General features: G+C 39.6%; 1 protein-coding gene across 2 annotated transcripts in view; it reads left to right on the top strand.

The window, feature by feature from the left end:
* Positions 1-340: 340 nt before the first annotated feature.
* UHRF2 (ubiquitin like with PHD and ring finger domains 2) overlaps positions 341-24,750 on the top strand; it is a 75,867-nt gene continuing 51,457 nt past the window's right edge. The window contains exons 1-3 of one of the 2 annotated variants that reach the window (XM_052700478.1): positions 341-771; positions 15,126-15,368; positions 19,864-20,123. In XM_052700478.1, coding sequence (XP_052556438.1) covers positions 619-771; positions 15,126-15,368; positions 19,864-20,123 — 656 coding nt within the window. In that variant the 5' untranslated portion in view covers positions 341-618. The remainder of the gene's footprint in view (positions 772-15,125; positions 15,369-19,863; positions 20,124-24,750) is intronic. The other variant, XM_052700477.1, reaches the window with a different exon arrangement.

The following is a 24,750-nucleotide window of genomic DNA, read 5'->3' as shown; positions in this document are numbered from 1 at the left end:
GCGCCAGCCGGCGGGCGGGGCCCGCGCAGAGGGCGTGGCGCGCGGGGCGGGGCGGGGCCGCGCGTGGCGCCGAATGCGGCGCGAGGGCCGGCGGCCCGGGCGCAGCGGGAGGGGGCGTGGCGCTGCCCGCTTCCCTCGCACTCCCCCCCCCCCCCCCGCCCCGGTGTTGTTGTCTCTTTACGACCGCGGCCGGCGGCTCTCGCGAGAGCGGCGTTGGCGCCGTGACCTCCATGTGAGAGCGGCGGCGCCTGGTAAACACTCCCCGGGGTTGGGAGATGGCTCTCGGCGGCGCCCGTTAGCCCCGGCGCGGAGCTTCCCGCCCGGCCGCGCTTCGCCCCGCGCCGACTCGGGGCGGCGCGGCGCGGCCCATCGCAGAGCGGAGCCGCTCGTCTCGGCTGTCCCGTCCTCCCCGTGTCCCCTCCGAGCGGGGCCGGCGGCCCGGCGGGCGGGGAACCTCGCGCCCGTTCCGCGCGATTTAAAAACCCTGCCCCGCCGATCCGAACAAAGAGCGGGGACGCGCCCGGCCCCCTCCCCTCCTGCCTCACACGCCACGGCCGCGCACCCCGAGAGCGGCGGAGCGGCCGCGTCCTGCCTCCCCGCGCAGCGGCCGGACGAGCCATGTGGATCCAGGTGCGCACCATCGACGGCACCGAGACGCAGACCATCGACGACCTGAGCCGGCTGACCAAGATCGAGTGCCTGCGGGAGAAGATCCAGGAGACCTTCCGCGTCAGCCCCGACCGCCAGCGCCTCTTCTACCGGGGCAAGCAGGTGAGCGGGACCACCTCTCTCAGGCGGCGGGCAGGGACTGCTCCTCGCGCCCCCCGCTCCCGGCCCGGCCGGCTCTTTGTGTGCTTCCCGCCCCGCCCGCCTGTCGGCAGTCGTCGTCTCCCGTCCCGCCGGGCTCGGGGTGGGGAGACGGGCGGCCGCCTGCCGGGACGCTCCGCTCCCGGGGTCGGCAGGTGCCGGCGGGGCCCTTTGTGTTTGTGTTTTCCCACCTGAGCGACGGAGGCTCCTCCTCCGCCCCTGCCTCCGCCGCACCTCCGTGACAGTGACGGGTGGCCGAGGGCGCCCGGGGCTTCCCGCATTACTGCCGAGGCCGTTACCGCGAGCCCGGAGGTCCCGTCCGACGCGCCGGCTGGGAACCGCGGAGCTTAGCGGTTCCCGGGGCGCCGCTCCCGTTTCCCTGCGGGGGGCGGCCACGTGACCGGCCGGGCCGGGCCGTTGGTTTGCGCGGGCCCCCGCCGGACTGAACCGGGGCGCCGCCGGTCCGGAGCGCGCTGCCGCCGCCTCTCCAGATGTGCTGTAGTGGAATACGTCGCCTCGGGCTGTGTGTTCCTTCCGAAGGGTGTAACCTTGTGTGCTGCATTACATAAACTAGGAGGTGTACGCGGCGCTCGGTTGCTGAGAGGCGCAGCCATCATCTCGCGGGGGGGTGTGCGGCGTGTTCCCGGAGCGTGGCTTCGAGGTGCGGCTTCTCCCGCAGAGCGCTGCCGCACTGTTAGCTCCAGCTCGGCGCTGAGGCTTGTGCCGTACGACTAACGAGGGGGGTATTTGTACCAACAGGAAAAAATAAAGTAAGGCGTAGGGATTTTTTTTTTCTTAGAGATGACCAGGAGGTGAGCTGCAGCGGGTCGGTGCGAAGCCTGGCTTCTAAAGCTCTGGGCAGACCCTGCGTGTGCCCGTTGATGGGACTGAGTACTTGAAGACAGTGCGTATCAGGAACATCGTGGACAGCCTCCTGCTTCTCAAAAGGGGCCAAATAAGGAACGTCGACCCTGATGTTGTGTAACTTGCTTACCTTGTGCTGCCCCAGTGTATCCCCCCGCACAGGATTTGCTGTAGAACACAGAGCTTACCTGAGAACCAGGGAAGAGAGCCAGTAGTGAACTGTGCCCTTCTGCATCATCTGCCAGTGGCTGGAGTAACTAGCTTCGGTGCTTACATGGGCAGAGGTCTTTACTGAATGGCAGAACAGTGAAATATTACACCTGCATTTGTACATGTTAGTAACATTTGTTAGTCCAGTATTTACTTCATTCAGCCCAGGCCTCATTTGGGATGATGTTTAGTAAAGAGTTAAAGGAGAAGGGATTTCTTTGCTTTTTTTTTTTTTTTTTTTTTTGTAGCTTTACTAATTCCGTGACTGTGTATGTCCATTTTCTTACAATAAAGTCTGAAGTTTTCTTAGTGGTTATGAATTGCTTTTTCCGATCCCATTGCCTTAGTAAGTAGAAAAAAGGTCAAAAGGATTGCTCTTGCACAAGTAAAACTGAGCGTAGAGAGAGATAGGAGCAAAGGAAAGTGTAAACAGCTGCGACTCTCTCAATAACATGATAAAATCAGGATAAAGGGGATATTTCAGTTAAATCTGAAGTAAACAGAAAACATTCAATTAAAGTAAACAACACACAAAAAAAAAAGAAAATTAGTGCATCTGTTGAAAAAAACATCTAGTACACACTCTCTTTTCCTATTTCAAGTGTTTAGCATTTGATATGGTTTAATCTCTGTGGTCTGCTAATAGAACTGTGATCCAGCTGCTAGGCAGTACTTACTGTAGTCTCTTTGGGACCTTGTAGAGGTGCTGGGACCTCCAAAGTACTGGGTGCAGGCCGACTGGTTAAATAACTGCCTTTCTTTAAAAGTGGGAGTGTATGAGGTTGTATGGATACAAAAACCTAAGTGGGTCACAGTTTATGGGCTAAATTTCAACACCTCCGTGGTCTTAACTTGCAGTAGGTATGAACTCAGCTTCAACTACCGTTTTAAGCTTTGGCTTTTATTTTGCATCTCTTGGACTAGCAATGTCCACATTCAATTTATACAGTTTTCCTTGTGTACTGTAGTTTGCTGGGGTCTGGTCTTCTAACACTGAAGTGGGAACTATCAGCAGTTCTTCATCTGTTGCTCTTAAGGGTTAAAATACCCTGGGACCAATGGTGAACACTTAGCGTTGTGATTAATGTGATACTCAATGTTACTACTTTTTCCTTGCATAATCCTGAAAAGCACTGCATGATTGAACAGATTTGTTTTCAGCTCTTCCTGCCAAGAGGACCTACTGTGCACATGTGGCACTGAAGAGTGAACAGGAACAGTATTATTCTCTTACTTTACTTGATCTGCAGAGACTTCTCTGACTCTGAGAATCTATTTTGTAGAGCTAAACTGTCAGCTAAAGAAGTGGAATTTTTCTGTAGATTAAGGTAAAATTGCGTAGGAGAGTTTATGCATAACTATTTGCTCTGCTGCAGCAACCTAATAAACTTCCTAAGTTACAACGCAGCGTATGGAGCTTCTCTGTCGGAAAGTTGAGACAAAGCAGTTTAACTGTTGGCAGTATGCTGCCTGTCTGTCCTAATTAGAAAACTTGTGTAGCGCTTTCTAGTGAGAATATTGAAAATACAGTTTTCGTTATGAAAAATGAAAGAGATGCTAGAGTAGATGAATTCTTGGCATTGTGACCTAACAGGGCAGACTTTCTATGTGCCCAAACAGTAATCATCGGTGTGATTTCTAGATTTGAGTAGTAATGCTGGAAAAATTGAGCAGGAAAAGATACGAAGTTTGAGTTTGAAAATTCACCAGAAAACTGAAAGTTGTGCAAATGACCACAAGAGTATGAGTACAAACTTGGGTTCTGTATGGCAGTAAGCACAAATGCTGTTGTATTATGGAATTATGCATTCTTTGTGGAATATAACAAATTATTTTGTCTTTGCTTTTTTCATTACTCCCTCCCACCCTGTTACAATTTGATTTCTGTGGAAACTTTGTGGATGCCTGTTGTCCTTTCAGAGACAGTCATCTCGTGTGACTCTTTTCTAGTGTTTACCAGAGCAGAGAAGCAAGAATGTTGGAACCCCAGTGTTTTTCTTCCTGGTTTGTACGTGCATCACTGTGCTGAGTTAACTACAAGTGGTTGCCAGGTGCCAGCCTCTCATTCCCTCTCTTCAGCAAAAGGAGGAGAAGGGAAATATGATGAAAACGAGCAAATTTTTGGTTTGAGGATGGGGGAGGTCTCTCATGAGTTACCATCACAGGCAAGAGACTTGGCTTGATTAAGACTGATTTATTGTCAGTTGTTAAGAGTAGTAAGAAAGGAAAAAAGGACAAACTATAAATACCCCTTCTCCCCTTTCTTCCCAAGCTTGACTTCAGCCTTGATTCTTCATCTTCTTCTCTCCTCTACTCTTCCTCAGCTCCTGTGGTGGGACTGATCCTGTGTTGGATCCAGTCCTTCGTGAATTGTTACAGTATGGTTCTTTCCAACAGAATACAGGACTTCAGGAACTGCTCCAACATGGATGAGTCTATCCTTCAGGAAGGGATTGCTCCCAATTGGGCTGAAGCTTAGGCCTAGGGCCTGCTTCATGGGCTGCAGTATCCTTCAAGCTACATGCATTACTGCACTGTGGGCTTCCCCATGGCTGCACATAGAGACCTGCTCTATTTGGTGCCCAGGGGCTGTATGGCAACAATTTCTATATAGCATTCCTCTCCATTGACCCTCTTATTTCTTCCTAGATCATGGTGTCTGCAGGGCTGTTTTTCTTGTGTTTTCTCAGTCCTCTCTTACAGTTCCTTTTTTCTTTTTTTTTAATTTTTAATTTTTTGGTATATCTTAAATACATTATCATAGAGGCAAAACTAATATTGACCAGTGGTGATTCTCTTTTGCAGCTATCTGGAACTGGCTCAATCAAACACAGGAGCAGTTTCCTCTTGCAGAGACTATCCCTGCGGTCCCTGTAATAACAAAACTGTGCTATGTAAGCTCAATATAAGCAATGATAAAAATTGCTTTTTAGGCTCTTACTCTTTTTGGTAAAGAAGTCGTTCCAAACATATTTGGTGAAATGAGCAGGTGGAGGTGGGAATGTTAAAGCTGTTCAGTGCCTTGATATCAGACTGGAATTCAAGTAAGTGAGCAAATCAGGTTCATTAAAGGAAATGCATCTCTGCTCACATGCACAGAAAAGGTATAGCAGCATGCATCTTGCTTCCTACCTGTTGAAGTTGACTCACATATAATTTTTTAGGTCACTGCTATGATTCTAAAGTGCTTAGGATTTTGTTTTTGTAAATTAAATTGAAAAGATTGAGGAGTAGCAGGAGTAGAGGCACTGTAGTTTTGCATGTGGGCCTTCTTGTGTTAAAGTAGCCTTCACTCTTGAACCTTAGATGAACACATAGTTATTAATTTAGCAATGGGATATGTCTTTAATTGAACTGGCAGTTGGACAGAGTTTCATGAGACTTTTAAGTTTCAGGTTTATAAACTGTATGTTTAAAGGCTTCTTAATTACTAACAGCTTGGATGGATTTCCAGAAGGACAGAAAAGCTTTATTTGAGTTTTGCCCCAAAGAATGGGAGCGCCAATCCTATTCATAAAACAATCGAATTACTTAATACAATTTCTTCCCAGCTTTGTTTGGAAAATTGCAAACATTTCCAACTGAAGCTGTCCAAAACCAATCTGCTTCAGGCAGAGTACGGGTGTGAGAAGTCTTCAATTTGAGCAGTTAGCTTTACATCTTGGAGAAATAAATTTGGAGAAGCCTTAGAAGGGGAGTGATTGTCCTTCTTCAACAAAACAAGGTAGTAAGTAACTCTGTAGCTTGATTTAAGAGCACAGTCTGCAGTCTTCAGGGCGAATGTGGTCAGACTGCATTCGAGAAATTCCTGAAACATTCATGGATTATACTTAAAATTTACTTGGCAGTCCTATTAGCAATTTTCCTTGGTTGCAAAATTGTTTACTGAAATTGACTTCTTGTTACATTTTTAAAGTTACTACGGCAACTCCGCAGTCCCTTCTACCATTAGCTTTGTTATTCTGGACACCTAAACAGACTGAGGGAAATGCTGAAACAGAATAAAAAGAATAAAAGCAGAATACTTTATACTGAGTGACTTCAGTGTTAGGAAACAGCTTTTGTATGAAATAGCAGCTAGCTTGAGGGCTCTGTTTTGTGGCGTGTATGTGTATGGAACATGGCTGTGTTGGTTTAGCACTTGCACTTTTTTCTTAAGGTGGATGCTCTTGCAAACTGAATGTTTGTGACTGAAGCCCCCACAAAAAGCAACAAATTTCTTCCCTTCCTCAGCATCCTTAAATACATAAAGCACTTAATGTGATTGCCTGCCAGTGTCAAATGTTGGTATCATTTATAAGAATTCTCTTCTCTAAAACTGGAGATGCGCTGGATGCACATTTGTAATCACTTGATGAATTCCATGCAAATAACTGCCCTGATGCCCTCAGCTCCGTGATTCAGTCTGTCCAGATCTCTCTGTAGGGCCTTCCTGCTCCCAGGCTGATCAGCTCTTCCTGGTAGCTTGGTGTCATCTGCAGACTTACTGAGGGTGCACTGAGTGCCCTCGTCCAGGTCATCAGTGAAGATATTGAACAGAACCGGCTACAGTACCGACGCCTGGGGCACCACTGGTGACCAGTCACCAGCTGGATTTAGCTTCATTCACCATCACTCTCTGGGTCCAGCAGTCCAGCCAGTTCTTCACCCAGCAAAGAGTGACCTGTCAGGCTTTTCTAGACTGCCTAGTTTTCTGGGAGAATACTGTGGCAGACAGTGTCAGAGGCTTTGCTGAAGTCAAGGTAGGCTATATCAGGATTTATGTTTGTTAGGTTTGCTTAGATTTGTTATTGGTTACAGGAGGTTCAGGTAACAACTAACTCTTCATTACAAGTGTCTTTAAAAGCTGCAAATTACCATCTGCACTCCCTGGCACCACAGTTGCTGAACTTCTGTTGCTTGTGCTATAGAAGTCCATACCATCATAGAAGAGGTACTTGGTAACTGTAGTCTGATAACAGAAATGGATGAGTCTTTCCATGCTTCTTAGAATTTCAGTACAACTTTATGTTTTTGGCATTCATTTCTATTACAAGTGTCAAGTAATCCTCAGTATCAGACAGAAGATATCATGAAATTTTATTTTCCTACTTAGAAGACTCCTGGGAACTGAAGAAGAAAACTTACTGCTCTAAGTTCATCTTCCAGCTACAAATTAGTAAACAGTTGTTCCTGTAATGGAATTGAGACTTGCGTCTTAGAAAAGAATTTTATATAAATTAACAAGTTTTTTTAATCCCGCTCTAATGAAGAAGTGCTGGTCTTTCTGCAGAAGGTTTACTGATCTTGAAGAAAACATGCAAAGGCAAGTTAATATTCATCAGTTTAATAGAGAAATACTTGGTTACCAGGGGTGGCTTGGCAGTTGAGCTTTCCCCAAGTCGTTGCTACTAGTGGTGACCAGCTGGTAGAATGTCTGTCAACTGTGGGGCCTCCCCCAGCACATACTGTTGGTGGATAGCCTTTAGGATATCCAAGCAACTCCTTAGTCCTTCTGCCATATATGTAACTGCAAGAAGCAATTGCATTCAAGAAAGCAAGGTCATTCGCAGAAACCAAGGATTACTGAGTTACAGCTACAGAGCAGTTTCTCCCAAATTTCTTCTAGCTAATTCAGAAACTGAAAGCAGTTTACCTGTGTTCCAAAGTTAAGTAGCTCTTTCTTACAGGCTAGTTGCCTGTTCAGACTATGATACGTATTTTTCTCACACATTCGCCTAGTGATAAAGGAGGAAATTCTCAACACCTGGAGTTATTGTGAATCTTGAAGAATTGTGTGTTGAGGCTGAGTGGCTGCCTTCACCTTGTTTTTTTGATTAAGTCAAGAAGTTTAAGATGATCAGAGGGCTGGAGCACCTCTCCTATGAAGAAAAGTTGAGGGAACTGGACTTGTTTAGTTTAGAGAAGGTGCCGGGGAGACCTCATTGTGGCCTTCCAATACTTGAAGGGAGCATATAAACAGGAGGGGCAATGGCTGTTCACAAGGGTAGATAGCGATAGTGCAAGGGGAATGGTTTTAAACTGAGGCAGGGGAGGTTTAGGTTAGATATTAGGAGGAAGTTTTTCACTCAGGGAGAGGTGGTGACACACTGGAACAGGTTGCCCAAGGAGGCTGTGGATGCCCCATCCCTGGAGGCATTCAAGGCCAGGCTGGATGTGAGTCTGGGCAGCCTGGTCTGGTGGTTGGTGACGCTGCACAGAGCAGGGGGGTTGGAACCAGGTGATCATTCTGGTCCTTTTCAAACCAGGACATTCTGTGGTTCTATGACGTCTCTTTTGGCAGCTTTCAACTGTGTTCATGACAGTTCATTGACAGTAATCTTGTACTCTGGATTTTTTTTTTATGATAGTCCAAACCATAAGGTAAAATGTAGTAGTACCACTGGTACACTCTGCATACAATTTCTTACTAACAGTGTTAATAAAAACCTTTAATTGGAGGCTAAGGCCTTAAGCTATAGGCTTCAGTGCTTATTTTAGTAGGAAAAGAGAAGTTAGTCACATTGATTGAGTTCCCAGGTGACAAATGTACATTCATCATGGTATGTTTACTGAGATTGAGGTGCAGTTACAGACAGTATAATCACCAGGAATCTGCAATGTCTGCCTAGGTTGTGTCTCTTCTCTAGCATTTGAGACTTCCTCTTGTGTGTGGAGTTGAACAAACAGTATTTACACTCTTTGTGTGGTGATAACTGACATTTTGATTCAAAGAAGGTCTTTATTAAATATTTGGAATTTCACTGTATTGTCCTCTGTCAGAGGACTTGGAGTGTACTTTCTCCTGAATACTGTCGGAATCCATATAGAACTATGGTATATGTCTAGGTTATGAGTGACTATAAGTAAGACTTTTTATATCATCTAGTATTATGTCTGCCTTTTTCTTTGGTAAGAAACGAATCATTAGCTGTTCCATTAAAACACACAAGCAGTCAAAAAGGAGCATGCTCTGATAAAAACTAATTCATGTAAATGTACTGGTGTGATTTTATTTATACTTGTGCATGGAATAATGGCCCTCTTCCTGTAGACTGCTTTGAAGTGTGGTTCTCTTGGCAACAAGAGTGACAGAACTGAGCCTGGTTTGGTCTGTATTCTTAAAACAAAAATATTTTGCTTAGTTATCATTTAAAAAAAAATGTAACCTGCCCATCTTGTATACTAGAGTAGTATGGATCTGTAATCTGTCAGGCAACTTCCATGTCCAAATATTTCACCTACTTGTATTCTGTTTTAAGAATGTTGACAGATTATAAACATGGCAGAGCAATGATTTTTTTTCTTTTTATTGACTAGTAAATTCTCCACCTCAGAATGGGTTATGCTTTTGCTAAGGAGCTTGTTAAAGAGTGGTGGACATAAAGCCTGATGAAGACAACTTGGAGTTCATTGGTATTTCTTTCCAAGAAAAACCAATGTTTTTTGGAAAGTAAACCTGTAATACAGTTAATTTTTGTATGAGACTAATAGTTATTAGTGTCTGAGTTTTGGTAGAATCTTTGAAAATTCAGGCAGTGACTATTGAAACTTGAGTTTTTGATGAAGAACTGGATCCTCTGGAGTTGAAAAAACTTAAAAGCAGTATGCATTAAACATTCCAGTTAATATAAAGCATAGCCAACAAAATGGAATTACCATAAATTCCTTTTTTGTTTAGCTTTTATGTCCATTGCAATTAAGACGTTTTTTTTTTGGGGGGGGGGGGGGGACGGGGGGGGAAACAGTGCCACTACACAGTCATTTTAAAAACCTTCACAGTGTCTTCGTCCTTAATATGGTTACTTCATGAACTTAAATATCCCAGAATCTTAAATCATTTTCTTCAGATACAAGATAATCCAGGTGTAGGACATAATTTACCACCTGGATTAAAAGTATTGTTCAGGTTATTTTTTAGCTTTGGAAGTACAAGCAAATCCAGATGGCAGAGGTTTACAAGCTGTCTTTGTGCTGTACTAAAGATTACTGAAATTTTCTTGACCTGAAATGGTCCCATTAGTTCAGAACTCAGTGTTCCAAATTGTATTTTTTTTCAGCTGGGCTTTTTGTTGTTAGAAACCGATTGGCGATGTTTTTCAAGCACTCTGTAAAAGCACTAAGTGGAATTCACAATTTCAGCAACCTTGTATAGAAGAAGAGCAAAGTACACACAGCATTTTTCAGGCTGAAAATATCAGTTTCTGATTGTCCACTTGAATTGCCTTTAATGAGCACCTTGGAGGAAGTTTTAGATTCTTCTAATTTACTCCAACAAACTTGGCTTCTATGTCTCTTAATGTCTATTAATTAATCCAAAGTTAAACTGTTTACTCTTCTGCTTTTCTTCTTAAAGAAATTTGTAGGGAGTGTGTAACACCTGTATAAAAGGTTGATGTCACCTAACTTTTCGATTTACTGCTTTAATTAAAGAGCTCTATTGCATTCCATATTCCTTTCAAGTTTATTGCTAGATCTAATTCTTGGAAAATACAACATCAGAAGGTGCTCAAAAGCACACCTTTATGAATGATGAAAGATCTTGTTTTCCAAGTGGAGTGACTGGATTAAGTCAACCTAGGAGCTTAGCTACTTAGATCACACTTTTGGATAAAAAGCAGTGTTCCAGAACGTTTACGTGCTTTTTTAAGATTTCTCTGTGTGTTGTATAACACAAAATAAGCTGTGATTCTGCTGGTACTTATAGACAAATTAATGGTATTAATTGATATGAATGTTAATGATATGAGTTCCTTATTGGACATCTTTTTGAAGCAGTATGACATACTGTACTTTGCATGATCATTTCAAGTTTAACTGCAGTTTCTGCATGCTTTTTAAGTCATTTACGGCCTGATGTTACAGGACATGGTTCTAACATGGGTGGTAGGTATCAGTTCCAGTATTGCATTGCAACAGCCACTCTTGTGTAGTAGCATAAGCACAGTGTTGGCTTACTTTTAAGTATTTATAACAACCTTCTACAGAAGAGTATTTTAAATTGATAGTGTCTCTAACACTAGGAAAATAGATCTGAAGGATATAATCTGTTTCCGTACTTAAGGATATTTGTAATATCTTAAGAGGGCTACTAGATACTATAAATCTAACTGCTATTTGGTGACACTTTCAATATTGTTCTAAATAATTTAATGAGACCTTAAATGCTTCTGAAGCATGCCAGTCACAAAGAGAATGAAAACTGAAAGTGGCATCTGCCACTAAGTAATACTTCTAATGGCTGTTGTGTAAGAAGAGCTAGCAAAAAAAAAAAAAAAAAGACTGAAATTGCCTGTTTTGTTGTTTTTGCTTTCATGCAGGCTTTAACAACCCATTAAGAAATTGAGATATAGCTTGACAGTCTAGTATTTGCCTGATTACTTTCGCTTGTCATTTGTGTTTATGAACTTGAGAACAGGAGTATCCTTAAACACTCAGTGGTTGGAAAAAAAAAACAAATAATATTTCTTTCTTTTCATTTAACATGCTGTCCAGGCAAATGTATTTTCAGGGATTCCTGTTAGTACCTTTATGTAGCGCAGTGGGATGAGTACTCATGCCAAAAGTATTCTTAGAACTGAGCATATTGCAAAGGTGACTGTGTACTGGTTCAGCACCCATTCCGACAAGTAACCATAATATTTTTGAAGAAGTTTTTCTACTTTCATATGTTGGATACTTAATTTTTCTGAGGGTTATTACTTATATTTCTGGGAGGATTCAATTCCGTAATGCTTCCATGAATTCTGATAACACAGGACATTGTTTGCAGGGAATAGGAGGAGTGAGGGGTCTTTCTGGGGGGGCTTTTTTTTTTTTTTTTCCTGATGGTTATTTTTGCTAAGAAAAATTGTATTCTGGGATGGTTTTAAAATTTTCGATCTGGCTGGACGGATAGGCTGGAGAGTGATTTGATACGTTATTGTTCTCTTGCTACAGAGGTCTGAGGATATGACCTTATTAGCAAAGATTTTTGTTATGTTAACATCAGAATAGTGTCAAGAGTAACTCAAGAAGCATTGTCTAGCAGTTTTTTATTGTTCTGGTTGTTGCATGGAGCTCTTTAAATGCTGATTGTTTTCCAACTTCGTTACGCTTAAGCTTTCAATTCTCAGTGATGCAATAATGCTGGGTATAGGTATACTTGTAGATACACACATTAGTTAGGTTAATGTAAGTCAAATTGCGTGAGCTTGATTTTATTAGGCTTTGTTTTGTTAAAACAGAACACCCTTGTCCACAGAATAAGGCAATATTACAAGTCATCGACTTGGTCTAAATCTGTACCTTTTGCTAATATTCCAGGAATATGTTTTTGCTCATGGTACAAACAGATGTTTTTTCCCTGACTATACCAAACTCCATATCCTGCCTCATTTGAAGTCTGTAATCTTATCTTTGTTACTTTGCTTTCAGATTTAAACATGACATCACTAGTCATAGATCAGTCTATAATCATAAACTACTCCTGGAAAGAAAACTAATTAAAAAAAAAAATGAAGAAAAACCCAAACAAACTGTGAGCAGAATGCTAATTTATTATAAATGACTTGGAAATCACTGGGTTAGTCTGACCATTTAATTAATGTTAACCAGGTCTTACTTTAATTCTTTTTAAGGAATGTGAGTAGTTGTTGTATGATAAGTAGCGTGTGAGTTGTTGGAAACGTCTGCTTCTTCATGACATGGGCTATTCATGACATAGCATAGATCTGTGTGACTCTCAGAACATAGTACATATTCCTAGTCAGACTACTTATAATTCAAGCATTCTCCTTTCTTTAACTCTTTCTCATGCTAATGGACATAACTAGTTTGTGGACAGAATATACAAATTAATCTGAGTCATAATTGGTAAATAGATCGCAATTCATAGAATCATTGAATCATTTGAGTTGGAAGGGACCATTAAAGGTCATCTGTCCCAACTTCCCAGCAACAAACTGGGAGATTGGCAGCTAGATCAGGTTGTTATAACTAGACATTGAATTTTGTGCTTGTCATGGTTTTATGATTTTTGATTATCAGTATTCCACATCATAACATCATGTAGTGCACTGAGAGTTAAAAAGTTAGTGCTACAGTTCCAGGCACATGTCTGGAAGAGGAGAACTAAATCCCCCAAAACACTTTGTGGTCAGAGAGGAGATAAAACCCCTGGCAGGGTCAGCTGATGCCCTTTTTTCCTTCAGCTCTCCTCCCTGCTACTTGACTTGACTGCTTGTCTCACCTCAGTGTTATGGTGAGGCCTTTCCACCTTTCAAACACTCTCTCATTATATTTGATTTATTAGTTCCAATTCTAACTATGCTGTATTATATTGTATTGTAGTGTCTTATCATGCATTCCTATTCCATATTTAGTAAATTAGTTTGTTTCTCTTCAGATCACTGCCGCTGTTTTTAATCATTCTGGATCCTCTGTCTCCCCTTTCCAGAGACGCGGATCTGCAGATCCCTCTGCCCCGCTAGTCAAGGAAGTGGGCCAAGCCAGCCCGTAAACCATTTGACAACTGTTAACACTACTTAATCATGGTAGAACATTCAAGCTGTTCAGATGTAGTTCTTCACTGACTTGGCTTTAGACTTCCGATATTTTGTGGCACTGTTTATTTTCTGTCAGCATATATATGCTGTGTTTTAAAAAGGGATCGATAATGGTGTTTATGTGTTCCCACTTGTACGTTGCCTATATATTTCCAGTCTACCAGAAGCAAAGTACTTTACCCATCACTACACTGGTTGCCAGGAGCTTCCCTTATTCCATGGGATTCTGGAAATTATGCTAACAGAGATTATGTTATCTAACAATCTAGAGATTGTCCAGTCTAGTTGGAATAGACGAGATGAAGCAAAAGTTATGTTGTCTCCAGTAATATCTGATTTGTTATTCCAGTAGTAGCCTAGTTTCTGGAACTACTGCTGAATTTTCTTTTTTACTTTAAAATGTAGGGTGAAATTTTATAAGACATTTCAAAAACGCATTGTTTGCAGGAGGATTGAGTCTTCAAGATGAGCCTAGAATAATGTGAAGAAACAGCTCCAGATATTCATTGAAATATGTATCATTTTTCCCATCAAATATATTATTACAAGATAGTTACTTTTATTTGTTTTGGGTTTATATATATTTTGAATGCAAGAATCCCCATTTTTTTGTAAACTTCAATGACCTTAACAGTAATAACACAGACCTCTGGTAGTATGAAAAGCTTACAAATATGAATTGTTGTAGAGCTGCAAGAACTCTTGTATCCTGTGTGTTCAAGACTTGTCAGAAGTGTGGGGTTCTGCTAGATGGTGGGAGGAGAAAGGTTAGTTGAATTTGTGTAAGTAGCTTGCTAGTTGGTATGAAATTCTAGGGCTCTGGGCACCTGAGTCAGTGTTGGCAGTCACCTGTAGAAGAATACTTGAGATTTCAATTTGTTTGATAATTGAAACTGATGGAGCATATCATCAAGATCTTCAGTATGCTTTTTGTCTAACTGGTTTGAAAACTTTGAAGTTGGGTAGTTCCCGTAGTTGTCAAATGTGAACAGCTGTTCTATTGAGAGTACAACAGAGAATAATCAGTAGCGTTATTTTGTATTTAGTTCTGCTTGCTTTAGGCTACTGTGTAACCAAACAATGAATGAAACATCTGGAGTCTCATTTGTGACTTCAGTGCACTGGGCTTTAGGGGAGTGCACACTTCAACTGTAGGTAACTACAGTGTTGCAGTGCACTGTGGGTGTGGTAGTTAACAGGAGTAAAGAGAGTAATTGATTATGTATTTCTATTTACACAGGTCTTACCATTGTGGAAGGAAAACTGACTCATATCTTGAGTATGGCCTTTGTCTCTAACTGTACTTCATCCTTCCATATGGGTGTTTTTTTTTGCCTTGGAGAGGCAGAGAGGATAAAGGAATAAACTTTCACTCTTCTTTTGTCTGTCCTGAGATCATTTTAATGTAATAGAAGACTGCCAGTGAGAGGATTGAGAATTCCTTCCTAGTTCTGTCTTTTCTTCTTCTTCATCCTTCCTGCTTTTTTTTTCTTCTATAAAAAGAAGATCCAAAGTCTGTAAAAATGTCTATTTCTAATTTTACACTCTCAGCATTTATTCAAGACACAGGCTTTTATTTAACTGAAGTAGTTGGCTTCTCTCTTAAATAACTTTGACACAAATTTATGGTCAAATGGTGTAATTATGGTCTATGAAAGAAAGATTTGTAAACCAGTTACTTCTATAGTTGTAAAATTCCACCTTGTTTTCTTTTGACAGCTAGAAGATGGACACACGTTATTTGATTACAATGTTGGACTCAATGACATTGTTCAGCTTTTGATACGTTCTGAATCTGAAGCTCCTGCCGCTGCTTCTGTGACTGATCAAGATGGAGAAGTCAATCCCTGTGCTATTTCTAACTGTAAGAACAAAGTAAAAAAACCTAGTAGTGGATCACCTAGTCAGCCATCTACATCATCTCGCTCGTTTCTCATTGATCCTGGCATAGGATTGTACAAGGTATGTAAGGCTTTCAAAACTGAAAACTTATCTTTTATTTTCAGGTTTAGTTTTACTGTTCAAGTTTTTTTTTTATATCGTATATAGATATGTATACTTGTAAATATATACATGTTTATATATATAGGTATGTGTCTTTATTACTGTCTTTCATGGTCTGAAATAATTTCCCACTTGGATGAAAGTAAATTAGACTGAACTTGTATAGGTATCTGTGCAGATTCATGAAGCTTCATGACTGATATATTTTATTAGTGTTAAATTGATTTAAAGAACTGACTTAAAATTTTAACTATTTCATGTCTAATTGAGAGTGTTGTGTTTTCAAAGTTCAATCATATTGATTAGGTAATCTGATTTTTCAGGAGTTATTTGAGGGTAGTATTATAGTTGGGTTTTTTAAAATGACTTCATTTAACAGGCTGCCCAGGGAGGTGGTGGAGTCTCCTTCTCTGGAGATGTTCAAGACCTGCCTGGATGCCTACCTGTGTGACCTGCTGTAGGGAACCTGCTTTGGCAGGGGATTGGACTCAATGATCTCTGGAGGTCCCTTCCAACCCCTACGATTCTGTGATTTATGGTCATGTATTCCTGTACCAGGCTGCTGTAGCCTTTGTGTGTGTTCCTAAACTGTAACATAATATTTTCTCCTAAACCTGTTTTTTGGTGTTTTGTGTCCTCTAGTAAGCTTAAGGTACCTGGGAAGCAGTAGTGCTTTCTGTAAACTGAGGAGAAAAATCCATGGGGAGGGAAATCTGTGGAAAAAGTGTGACTTTTTCCCTATTTATTTATTTTCACTCTGATCAAATACAAGTTTTAATAGTAATATCTGTCAGTATGAGATAAACTAGAACTTCATATGTGATACAATGGATGTGATTTTATTACTTTATTTAGTAATCATGTCTTTTTTATTGATAGTTCTTGTACCGTTCAGAATTTTTCCATATTGTTATGTAGGATTGCATTTAGGATACCAGAAACTTAATTTAAACAGAAAATGGGCAATTTCCAGATTTACTAGGTAGCTGAGTATTTAGAAGGATGTATATATACAGGTAATGGTAATATTGTACTTTCCTGAGAAGTATCTGTTACTCTTTTTGTAATGGACATTATTCAGCAAGAGAAGAGAAGGCTGCAAATGCTGTACTTCTATGTCTTTGTCTCATTTGAAGGAATGTTCATATTCAAACCCGTCATCCAGATGGGAAACTGTTAGATTGATTTAAACTGTTACACCACATTTCAGATGTTAAGTGCTAAATTACGATATATTCCAACAGCACTCTGTGCAATTAGTTTTATAGCTCATTGTTGGAAAAAATGAGGGAGATGTGAAATTGACATCTTAAAATGTTAGGACACAAGATTGTGTTCATCCTTGCTTTCTTTTTAGTCTACATCCACTACAACAAAAATAAACCTAATTCTTCAATTGTGATGTTTTACCCTTTATGCTTAGGGATTATATGTAATAGAACATGGAGAAGGCTGGAGGAATGGAAGGTCATAGAGGGCAAGCTGATCAAAGAAAAGGAATATTAAAGAGTATCTTGAAGAATGCTAAGTGGTATTCAGTTTCTCTGAAGTGTTTTTTTCTTTTTTTTCCTCCGTTTTTTCCTGGAATTAAAATGGAAAACAAAATGGAATGGTAGTATTGACAAACATAGTCAATGAGACCTGGTCTATCAAGTTGCCTGGAAATTTTGCCATCTGTAATACTGGAGACCTAGCACTTTCTCCTTAGTTATCAGTGAAATTGTAACTTTTTGAGCCAGCTTTATAATTTTAGTATATCTAGCAAGAAAATAATTGGTGGAAGGGTGCAGTCATTCTGATCTTAGGTATTCTGTAGATGACAAGTAGGTACACCTACAAGATTTCTGATTGTAGAATCAGAAAACTAAGAATTCTGACAAGTAATGTAATGCAGAGGTACAAGATTTGTTTAATAAAAGTCAACAAAAAAGACCATAACCTAAGGCACATCAGGTGGCTATATACATGGATTAATTTTATTATTTTGCATTGTTTGTCAGACAATAAGGAGTTATCTAGTTATAGGAAGAAATGATCTTTTTTTTTTTTTTTTTATAGCTGAACAAAGTCTTGTGCATTCCTGGTTATCTGTCTACAGCTAGGCTCAATATGCCTGTTACTTACTCAGTGTTCAAAACAGCATCAGTCTTTGTGCCCTCCTTTGTGGTTTCAACTACCAAGGAAAAGATGTAGCCTGTAGCCAGTATAGAATCTGTCACTTAAAAAAAAAAAAAAAAAAAGAAAAAAAAAAAGTAGAAGTTAATTTGCAAAAAAAACAAAAGTTCTAATTATTGTTGAGTGGTTAAAATAATGATTTAAACAGTTCCTCTGTGTGGTCACTGTATATTATCTAAATTACAGTTTAGAATTGGTGGTGTGTGAAACAGTTCTCAACTCCTCTTCCTTTTCATGAAGACTGAGAATTGTCAGTGATATCTGGCTTGAGAACTGGATTGTTAGTTGTTTCTTGTTCTGTTTGATGGCTAATCTAGGAGCTGTTCTGTTCAGTGTCTTTACCAGTGGCCAGGATGGAAAGGAAATGCTCATTCTTTGACTATGACACCAGTGTATTGGGTAGGGTAGCTGGTGTGAAGTCAAGTCTGCCATGCAGAAGGGTCTGTGTTAACAGGAGCAATGGGCTTCTTTTGAACCTCAAGAAGTTCAAGTCTTGCACTTGAATTGAGCTGACCTTTTCCCATGGAGCAGGCTGGAGCAGTGACAGCCAGTTTGGGAGTGGCTTTGCTGCAGTGGCATCTGGAGCTGTAGTAATATTGGCTAAACAGTTTTCAGTGCACCATGGCAGTGCTGGATGTAGCAGTGCGTCTACAGGAACTGGCTCTGTCAGGAGGAACATAGCCAGCTAGTTGGAGGAAGTGGTAATTCAACTTGCCCCTTGCTGTACCACCATCTGCATCAAATGTGGGATGCTTCAGTATGAGAAAAGTATTGATAAACTCTGCAAGCTCAGCTGGGGTCACAGAGGTGTCCGATGTAGTAGCATTTCCATCTTAAAGAGAATACCACAGTGGTCTTACCTAACCTGTGAAAGAGAAGGCTTTGAGAGAGAAAGGACCTTCCAAAAATATGCAAAAGTCTTCTTACTGAGGTACGAAACAGGAGAATGAAAGACAGAAGATGGGCTTTGAAAAGAGATAATAAAGACGAAAGGAAATTGTTTCAAACTGAAAGAGGGTAGATTTAGGTTGAATAGAAGGATAAATTTTTTTACTTCAGAGATCTCTTCCAACTCCAAAGATTCTATGATTCCATTTAACTATAAGGATTATTAAGAGCTGAAATATTGCCTTAGGGTATGGAATATCTATCCCTAGAAGGTTGAGAGACATAGCAAGCAGATAAAGTGCTGGACAAATTTATGTGTTCAATTTTAATCTTGTTTTGAGCAGGAATTTGGACTATAGATCTCGTGAGGTACCTTAAAACTTAGTGATTGGTGAAAATCAGAATGAATTTTTCTCATTTCGTTTTGTCATGGCACATCTATTGATTCTGCTTGGTTTATTTTTTCCACTGTTCTGTGACATCCTTTAGAACTCACAGATATTTATGTAGTTGTTCTGTTGTATTGTACCTCTCATATTAGCCCTAAGAGCCAGATTTGTTTGCTGCCTTTACTTTGTCCTTTCAGAGCCTTTTAATTTGAAGGTTTTCATGTAGAGATATAAAATGGAGTCTTTTAGGATTTTGCTTCCAGAAATGTATAATTTCTATTTGCATGCAGTATTTTCCTTTAGTAATTAAAAGCGTGCTTGTTGATTCTATTCAATATTTTATTCTATGTTCCTGTGAGTTATTTTGTAGTATCAGTTTGAACCAGAAACATCCTATTGAACAGTACAATGCAAATTTGCTCTTTCTGAGTTTTATGCCTACACTTAAACTGCAGCAGCAATTATTATTTATCTCATTATCAATCTTCATATTTTGGTGCAAATTTTGAAGTAGTTCACATGAAGTTTTCAGAGTAAAGTATTAACACATAACAATTGACAAGGTTATAGAGTTTTGTAGAATCATAGAAAGGTATCAGTTGGAAGGGACCTCTAAGATCATCTAGTTTCAACCCCCCTGCTGCAGGCAGGCACACCTCCCACTAGACGAGGTTGCTCAAAGCCCCATCCAGCCTGGCCTTGAATGCTTTCAGGGAGAGGTCATTCACAGCCTCACTGGGCAACCTGTTGCAATGTCTTACCACCCTCATACTAAGGAATTTCTTCCTAATATCTAGTCTGTATCTATTCTCTTTCAAATTAAAGACATTTCTCCTTGTCCTGCCACTATGCACTTGCTCAAGCTAAATGAGTTAATGTTGTTGAATGTTATACAGATTAAGGTTAATAGGGTTAAGCAGTTTTATGGTAAGTTGCCTTATTTATTCTTAATTGAGATTGTAGAAGAGAAGCATAAATTCATTATTGAATTTTCTTTTCAGATAAATGAGTTGGTGGATGCACGTGATGTCAGCATTGGAGCCTGGTTTGAAGCTCATATAGAAAACGTTACCCGAGCAACAAAGGGACATAAGAATGGTAAAGCTCAAGGAAAGAGCAGTAATACTTACAAAAGGACTAATGGAAGCTTAAGTCAAGATCATTCTAGAGAGAATGCAAATAATTTGGACAGTACACCATCTACATCTTATTCAGACTGTATGGACACTGAAGAAGCTATTTATCATATCAAGTATGATGAGTAAGTGCTCCTGATAATATTTTGAGGACATCACATACTGTTATTTGGTTTGTATAAATAAACCAAGAATTTCTTGAAGAAACTTGTAATCAAAGAAAGCAAGTTCAGTATCAAGAATATTAAAATATTCACTAATCACACTTTTTGGTTGGATATAGTGAGCATATTGGGAGTTCTGTTATATTCATGCCTAAATAATCAAGTCCTAATTTGTCTTTATAAAACTTCAAAATCCATCCTTTGTATATGAGAAGAAGAAATTATTTAAATGAATTTTCACTGTTTTTTTTTTTTTTTTTTTCCAAACAAAATATCATTTATCTATTCTCTGTGCTTATTCAGTTCCTCTCATTGGAGTATTGTGAGCAAATTTGGGTATGCAATCTTGATGAACTTTATTATAAATGAAATAGTTATGCACGAAATAGCAGTCCTGCATTGCTGGTAAAGGATTATTTTAGAGAACTTGATGACGTGAGGGCATGAAATTTCATTCAGAATTGCACTGAGGGAGAGCTGTGTTTTTCTTGTGATTTTTTTTTCTTCTGTTTTTCCAGTAAAAACACTGCACCTGCAATGTTTGGATTGGAGTAAGCCTTCATGTTGCTTACTAAGTTTAAAGGGATTTCTTTCAACCAAGTTTTGCATCATTTCATTCTGGAGAAATTAGCCTTAATTACTTATTTATTTTTTATTTATTTATTTTACCCCTTAGGTAACATTTGCTGAAACATCAAGTTAAACATCTGAATGAGTAGAATTGTTGAGAATTTAACATTTTTGTTACTGAGAATGGTAGAACCACTGCAGTTTGTGCAGTCTGAGCTGCATGTAAAGAAAAGCAAAGTATATTTGGTATTAACTAGATCTCCAAAAGATGTTTTTAGAGCAACTATTTTAACTTTAGTTATTCTAATATGTAACTGAATCTGCTTTTGCAAGGAAAAATAAAAATATTTCCATTGTGAATAGAGTACGCTTTGTTGTTCTTAGCAGCAGTTACAACTTCATAGACTTTTAAAACTCTTAAATTCAGAGATAAAACTCTCTGTAACTGTGTAAGTTAAAGTATTCAAGTTTTTATTTTAAACTTTCTGATTTTCTAATATTTTATCAGATACTGAAGTACACGGAAAGAATTTAATCATGAAATATAATCAAAGTACTTTCTATTGTAATCATATGTGCATTGTGGTTTGATTTCAAAGTCTTAAAGATTACTTATTTTTTTTCTAACAGTGTAGCTATATACAGTTGAGCCATGCACAAAAAATTTTTAGAAATAGTTGTAACTGTAAGAGGAATTATGCTGCTCTTGTGAATGGTTTAGTTTCTTCCATGAGAGAGAGTACTGATATAGAAAATGTTGCACAACGTTTGATTTTATTTGGCATACCCATACTAAAAAATAGAACTAACCTTTACTTATGTATACTCTAGCAAGTACTTCTTACTCTTCTTACTGTAAAATGATGGATAGCAGCTGTGTGTTCCTTGCCAGCAAAATTAGATAAAACATAGAAACATAGTTTTGCGTTCAGTAGGTCATAGCCTTTAATCACTAATTCAGTGTAAGGTATTGAATGCTTGAACTTTCAGAAACAAACTGTGGGAAGGCCTTTTGGAAAGGAAGTCTTTGAAGTTCTATCAGTTACTTTATTTTAGAGGAGTATTGCTGACCTTTAGTGCAAATGTTTCACTTTTCTCTTCAGTGTTAATGGTTATGTGTTTTTTGTAGCACTTGATTTGCATACATTAGTGTTTACGTCTTTGTAGACCATATATGTGGCATGCTGCCAGTATGCTTCCTATGGATAAATAAGGAAAGCATGATGTACTTTCCAATGCAATTCCTCTCTACTCCAGAGTTTGTCAAGTCTAATTTGACTTCTCACTTCTTTGAGGTTCATATTCTGTTCTCTTCTGCACAGTTAATTGTCCCTGGATGTTCCGGTGGATTTTTTTAAGTTAAACCTGTGTGTTCTGCTACCTCGCTTATTTATTATTGCCTTGTCTTTTCTTACTGTGTTATGTCTTGAGGGAGCTATCCTCCAGCTCTTGAAGGATACGATTCTCTTAGGTAGGGCAATTTCAGCTCTGCCTTGTCTATAATAAGTGTAGTCTTCCAAGAGATGAAAATACTTGCAGTTTTCTGAAACAGAAAGAAAATGGCTAGTGGAATGTAAATCATAAGCCTGGTGTGTGTAAGGTTATCAAAATTACTTGAATACACTGGAGAGATGTCAGAGGTGGACACACATCCACAGCTTCTTAAGTTGTCACTGATGCTTATGCATTTTCCCTCTGCTTGTTTGGAAGAAAATCTCACCAAAAAGGTTATAGCTGGAGGACGCAGCACGTGTAGTATATTAAATTGATCTATTCCACTTCTCTCTCTCTGAGGCTTGCTGATAAATAGCAAATACACTTTATTATGCCTGTTTTTTGTTTTTTGTTTTGTGGTAGACTTATTCTGCTAAGAAAAAGGTGCTCAAACATCCTTTCCCTCTTTTTTTCCCATTTGAACCTGTAGTGCTGATAGCAGTGCTTACATAAGAGTACAGAGTACCATGCAACTCCATTTCAGGAACAGCTTTCTGTCCCTGTAAGTGAAGTCCTCAAGTGCAGACCTGAACTGCCTTGCTATCTCTGAAACACACAGATCCTACATATCTTAGCTTAAATGAAGGACTGAAACTGCTGCTTCCTTCTTTTTTAGCGGACTCGTTAGTATTCACACTGTGTTCACAGGTTTGGGACAGATTTGTGCATTGTTTGATACATCTGTCTGAGAAGTCTGTTGCTGAGAATTTTATTCAAAAGTGGTGCTTCACCTCAGTCATTCTCTTGTACTACCACCTCTCAGGGAAATTGTGTTATTAAGCTACATCACCTTAGTAATTTATACCAAAGCACGCTTCTGCTTTCAAACTTTTCATGTGGATGAGACAATCTGTCACAGCAAAGAACTAATTAAAATTTCTTTTAGCCAAAATGTTTATAGAAATTGTATTTATGAATTTCAGTAAAGGTTAATTTTCCCCAGCTACTGATTGTACTTTATTCTGTGGTTGTGCATCGTAGTCCAATCTTTATTGGATGCCAGTGTATTCCACATTTGATCCTTGAAAAAGTCTAGTATCAACAGATTTCAGGTAAATTCTGGCTTTGTTTTCTTAGCTGAAAATATTTGATAGGCTATCAAGTGAAGAATCCAAATAATTATTATTAAATTAACTTTTGGGTCACTCCCCTGAAATGACTCTTCTTAGAGGCTGAAGCAGGATTTGTCCCTTTCTTAAGTGGTTTTAGAAGTGGTGCTGCTTGATTTATATATTAGTCTTGCCCAAGCCCTTGCAATTCTACACTTGCTAAAACTACTTCTAATTCTTGGACTGAATAGTTTCAGAAATGTACTTCCTCTTGATTGTCAAGGTTTTCATTTATTCCTTTGTTCGTTCTGTTTCCTGTATAAGTGGCACAGTTAAAGTGAATACAAGAGGGCAATGGCAAAGCTTATCTAGGGAGGATTGCAATGAAGAAAAATTAACCTTTGTGAATAAGGGCTTAGAATGGCTTTCATAAGGGTAATTTCCTAATGGCTAAACAAGATTTACTGCCATCTGTGACTGCTAGTGATGTGGATAAAGAAGGGATATCCTTTCTTTATTTTGAAAGGTTTTAAAACACTAGTGGTTCTTGTTTAAGAGCACTATTTTCATTAAAGTAGAGTTTTATCGATTGTTTGCTTCATTTGGCCTCTGGTATCAACTTTGGTATCCATCTGTTGAAATAGTGCTTTTACCTGTTAAGTCCTTCTGTAGTGAGTTTAACACAGCCTTTTGCCTGGAGGCAGTATTTCAAACAGGTGTTCCTGTTTCTACCACTGTTGTCATTCTCCCTTTCTGCCACTTTATTCAGTGTATTTCTGTTTCACCTTTGCATGGGTTGAAGTGTATAATGGCTATTCTTGGTATTAAGGTTAAGGTGTGCTGTCTTTTTTCATACATTACTATCATCCATTTCTTCTGCCTCCGGCAACTGTTTTCTAATGCAAAGTGACTATAAACCTGTCTTTAACATGACTCAGCTTTCTTCTCTTTGAAAGGACTTGGAATAAATCCTGTGTGTGTTTGGATCTTAAAATTGACGGGACTGTAGGTAGTTACCAGAGTTTGTTTACCTGCTTAAGAATTACTATATGAGGAGCAGGGCATTCAGTAGTTTGTACAGCAAAGATGTATTGGTATAAAGTAAAAACTTGCAATTTCTTGTTAATGTCTTCATTTTGTACTTTCTTGTGCAGTGAAGCTTACAGCTTAATGTCAAGGAGACAGTTCTTTCACTGCAAATCAAGTCTGTTTCTTGTCTGTCTGGGATGTGTGTTGGATGTTTATGACCTGGTGGAATTTTCATGGATGTCTTGTCTTTGGTGTTGTAAAGAGCTTGTCAGATAAGCACCGTTGAAGCAGGATTATCAGTGAGTTAACGTGCCCAATTTTGTTAAGGTAGTTTAGGTGGTCAGATAGCAGTTACAACTGGTAATGATTCCTGTAAGCTTTATTAAGTTCCTTGTTCTATGCAGGCAGAACTTAGAGTACTTCCAGCTGCAGATGTGTGAAAACTG

The sequence above is a fragment of the Tympanuchus pallidicinctus genome, unplaced genomic scaffold (assembly GCF_026119805.1).
Source record: "Tympanuchus pallidicinctus isolate F22 unplaced genomic scaffold, pur_lepc_1.0 scaffold4, whole genome shotgun sequence".
Classification (NCBI taxonomy): Eukaryota; Metazoa; Chordata; class Aves; order Galliformes; family Phasianidae; genus Tympanuchus; species Tympanuchus pallidicinctus.
The sequence above is the reverse complement of the archived record's forward strand: the minus strand, read 5'-3'. Positions and strand labels throughout refer to the sequence as shown.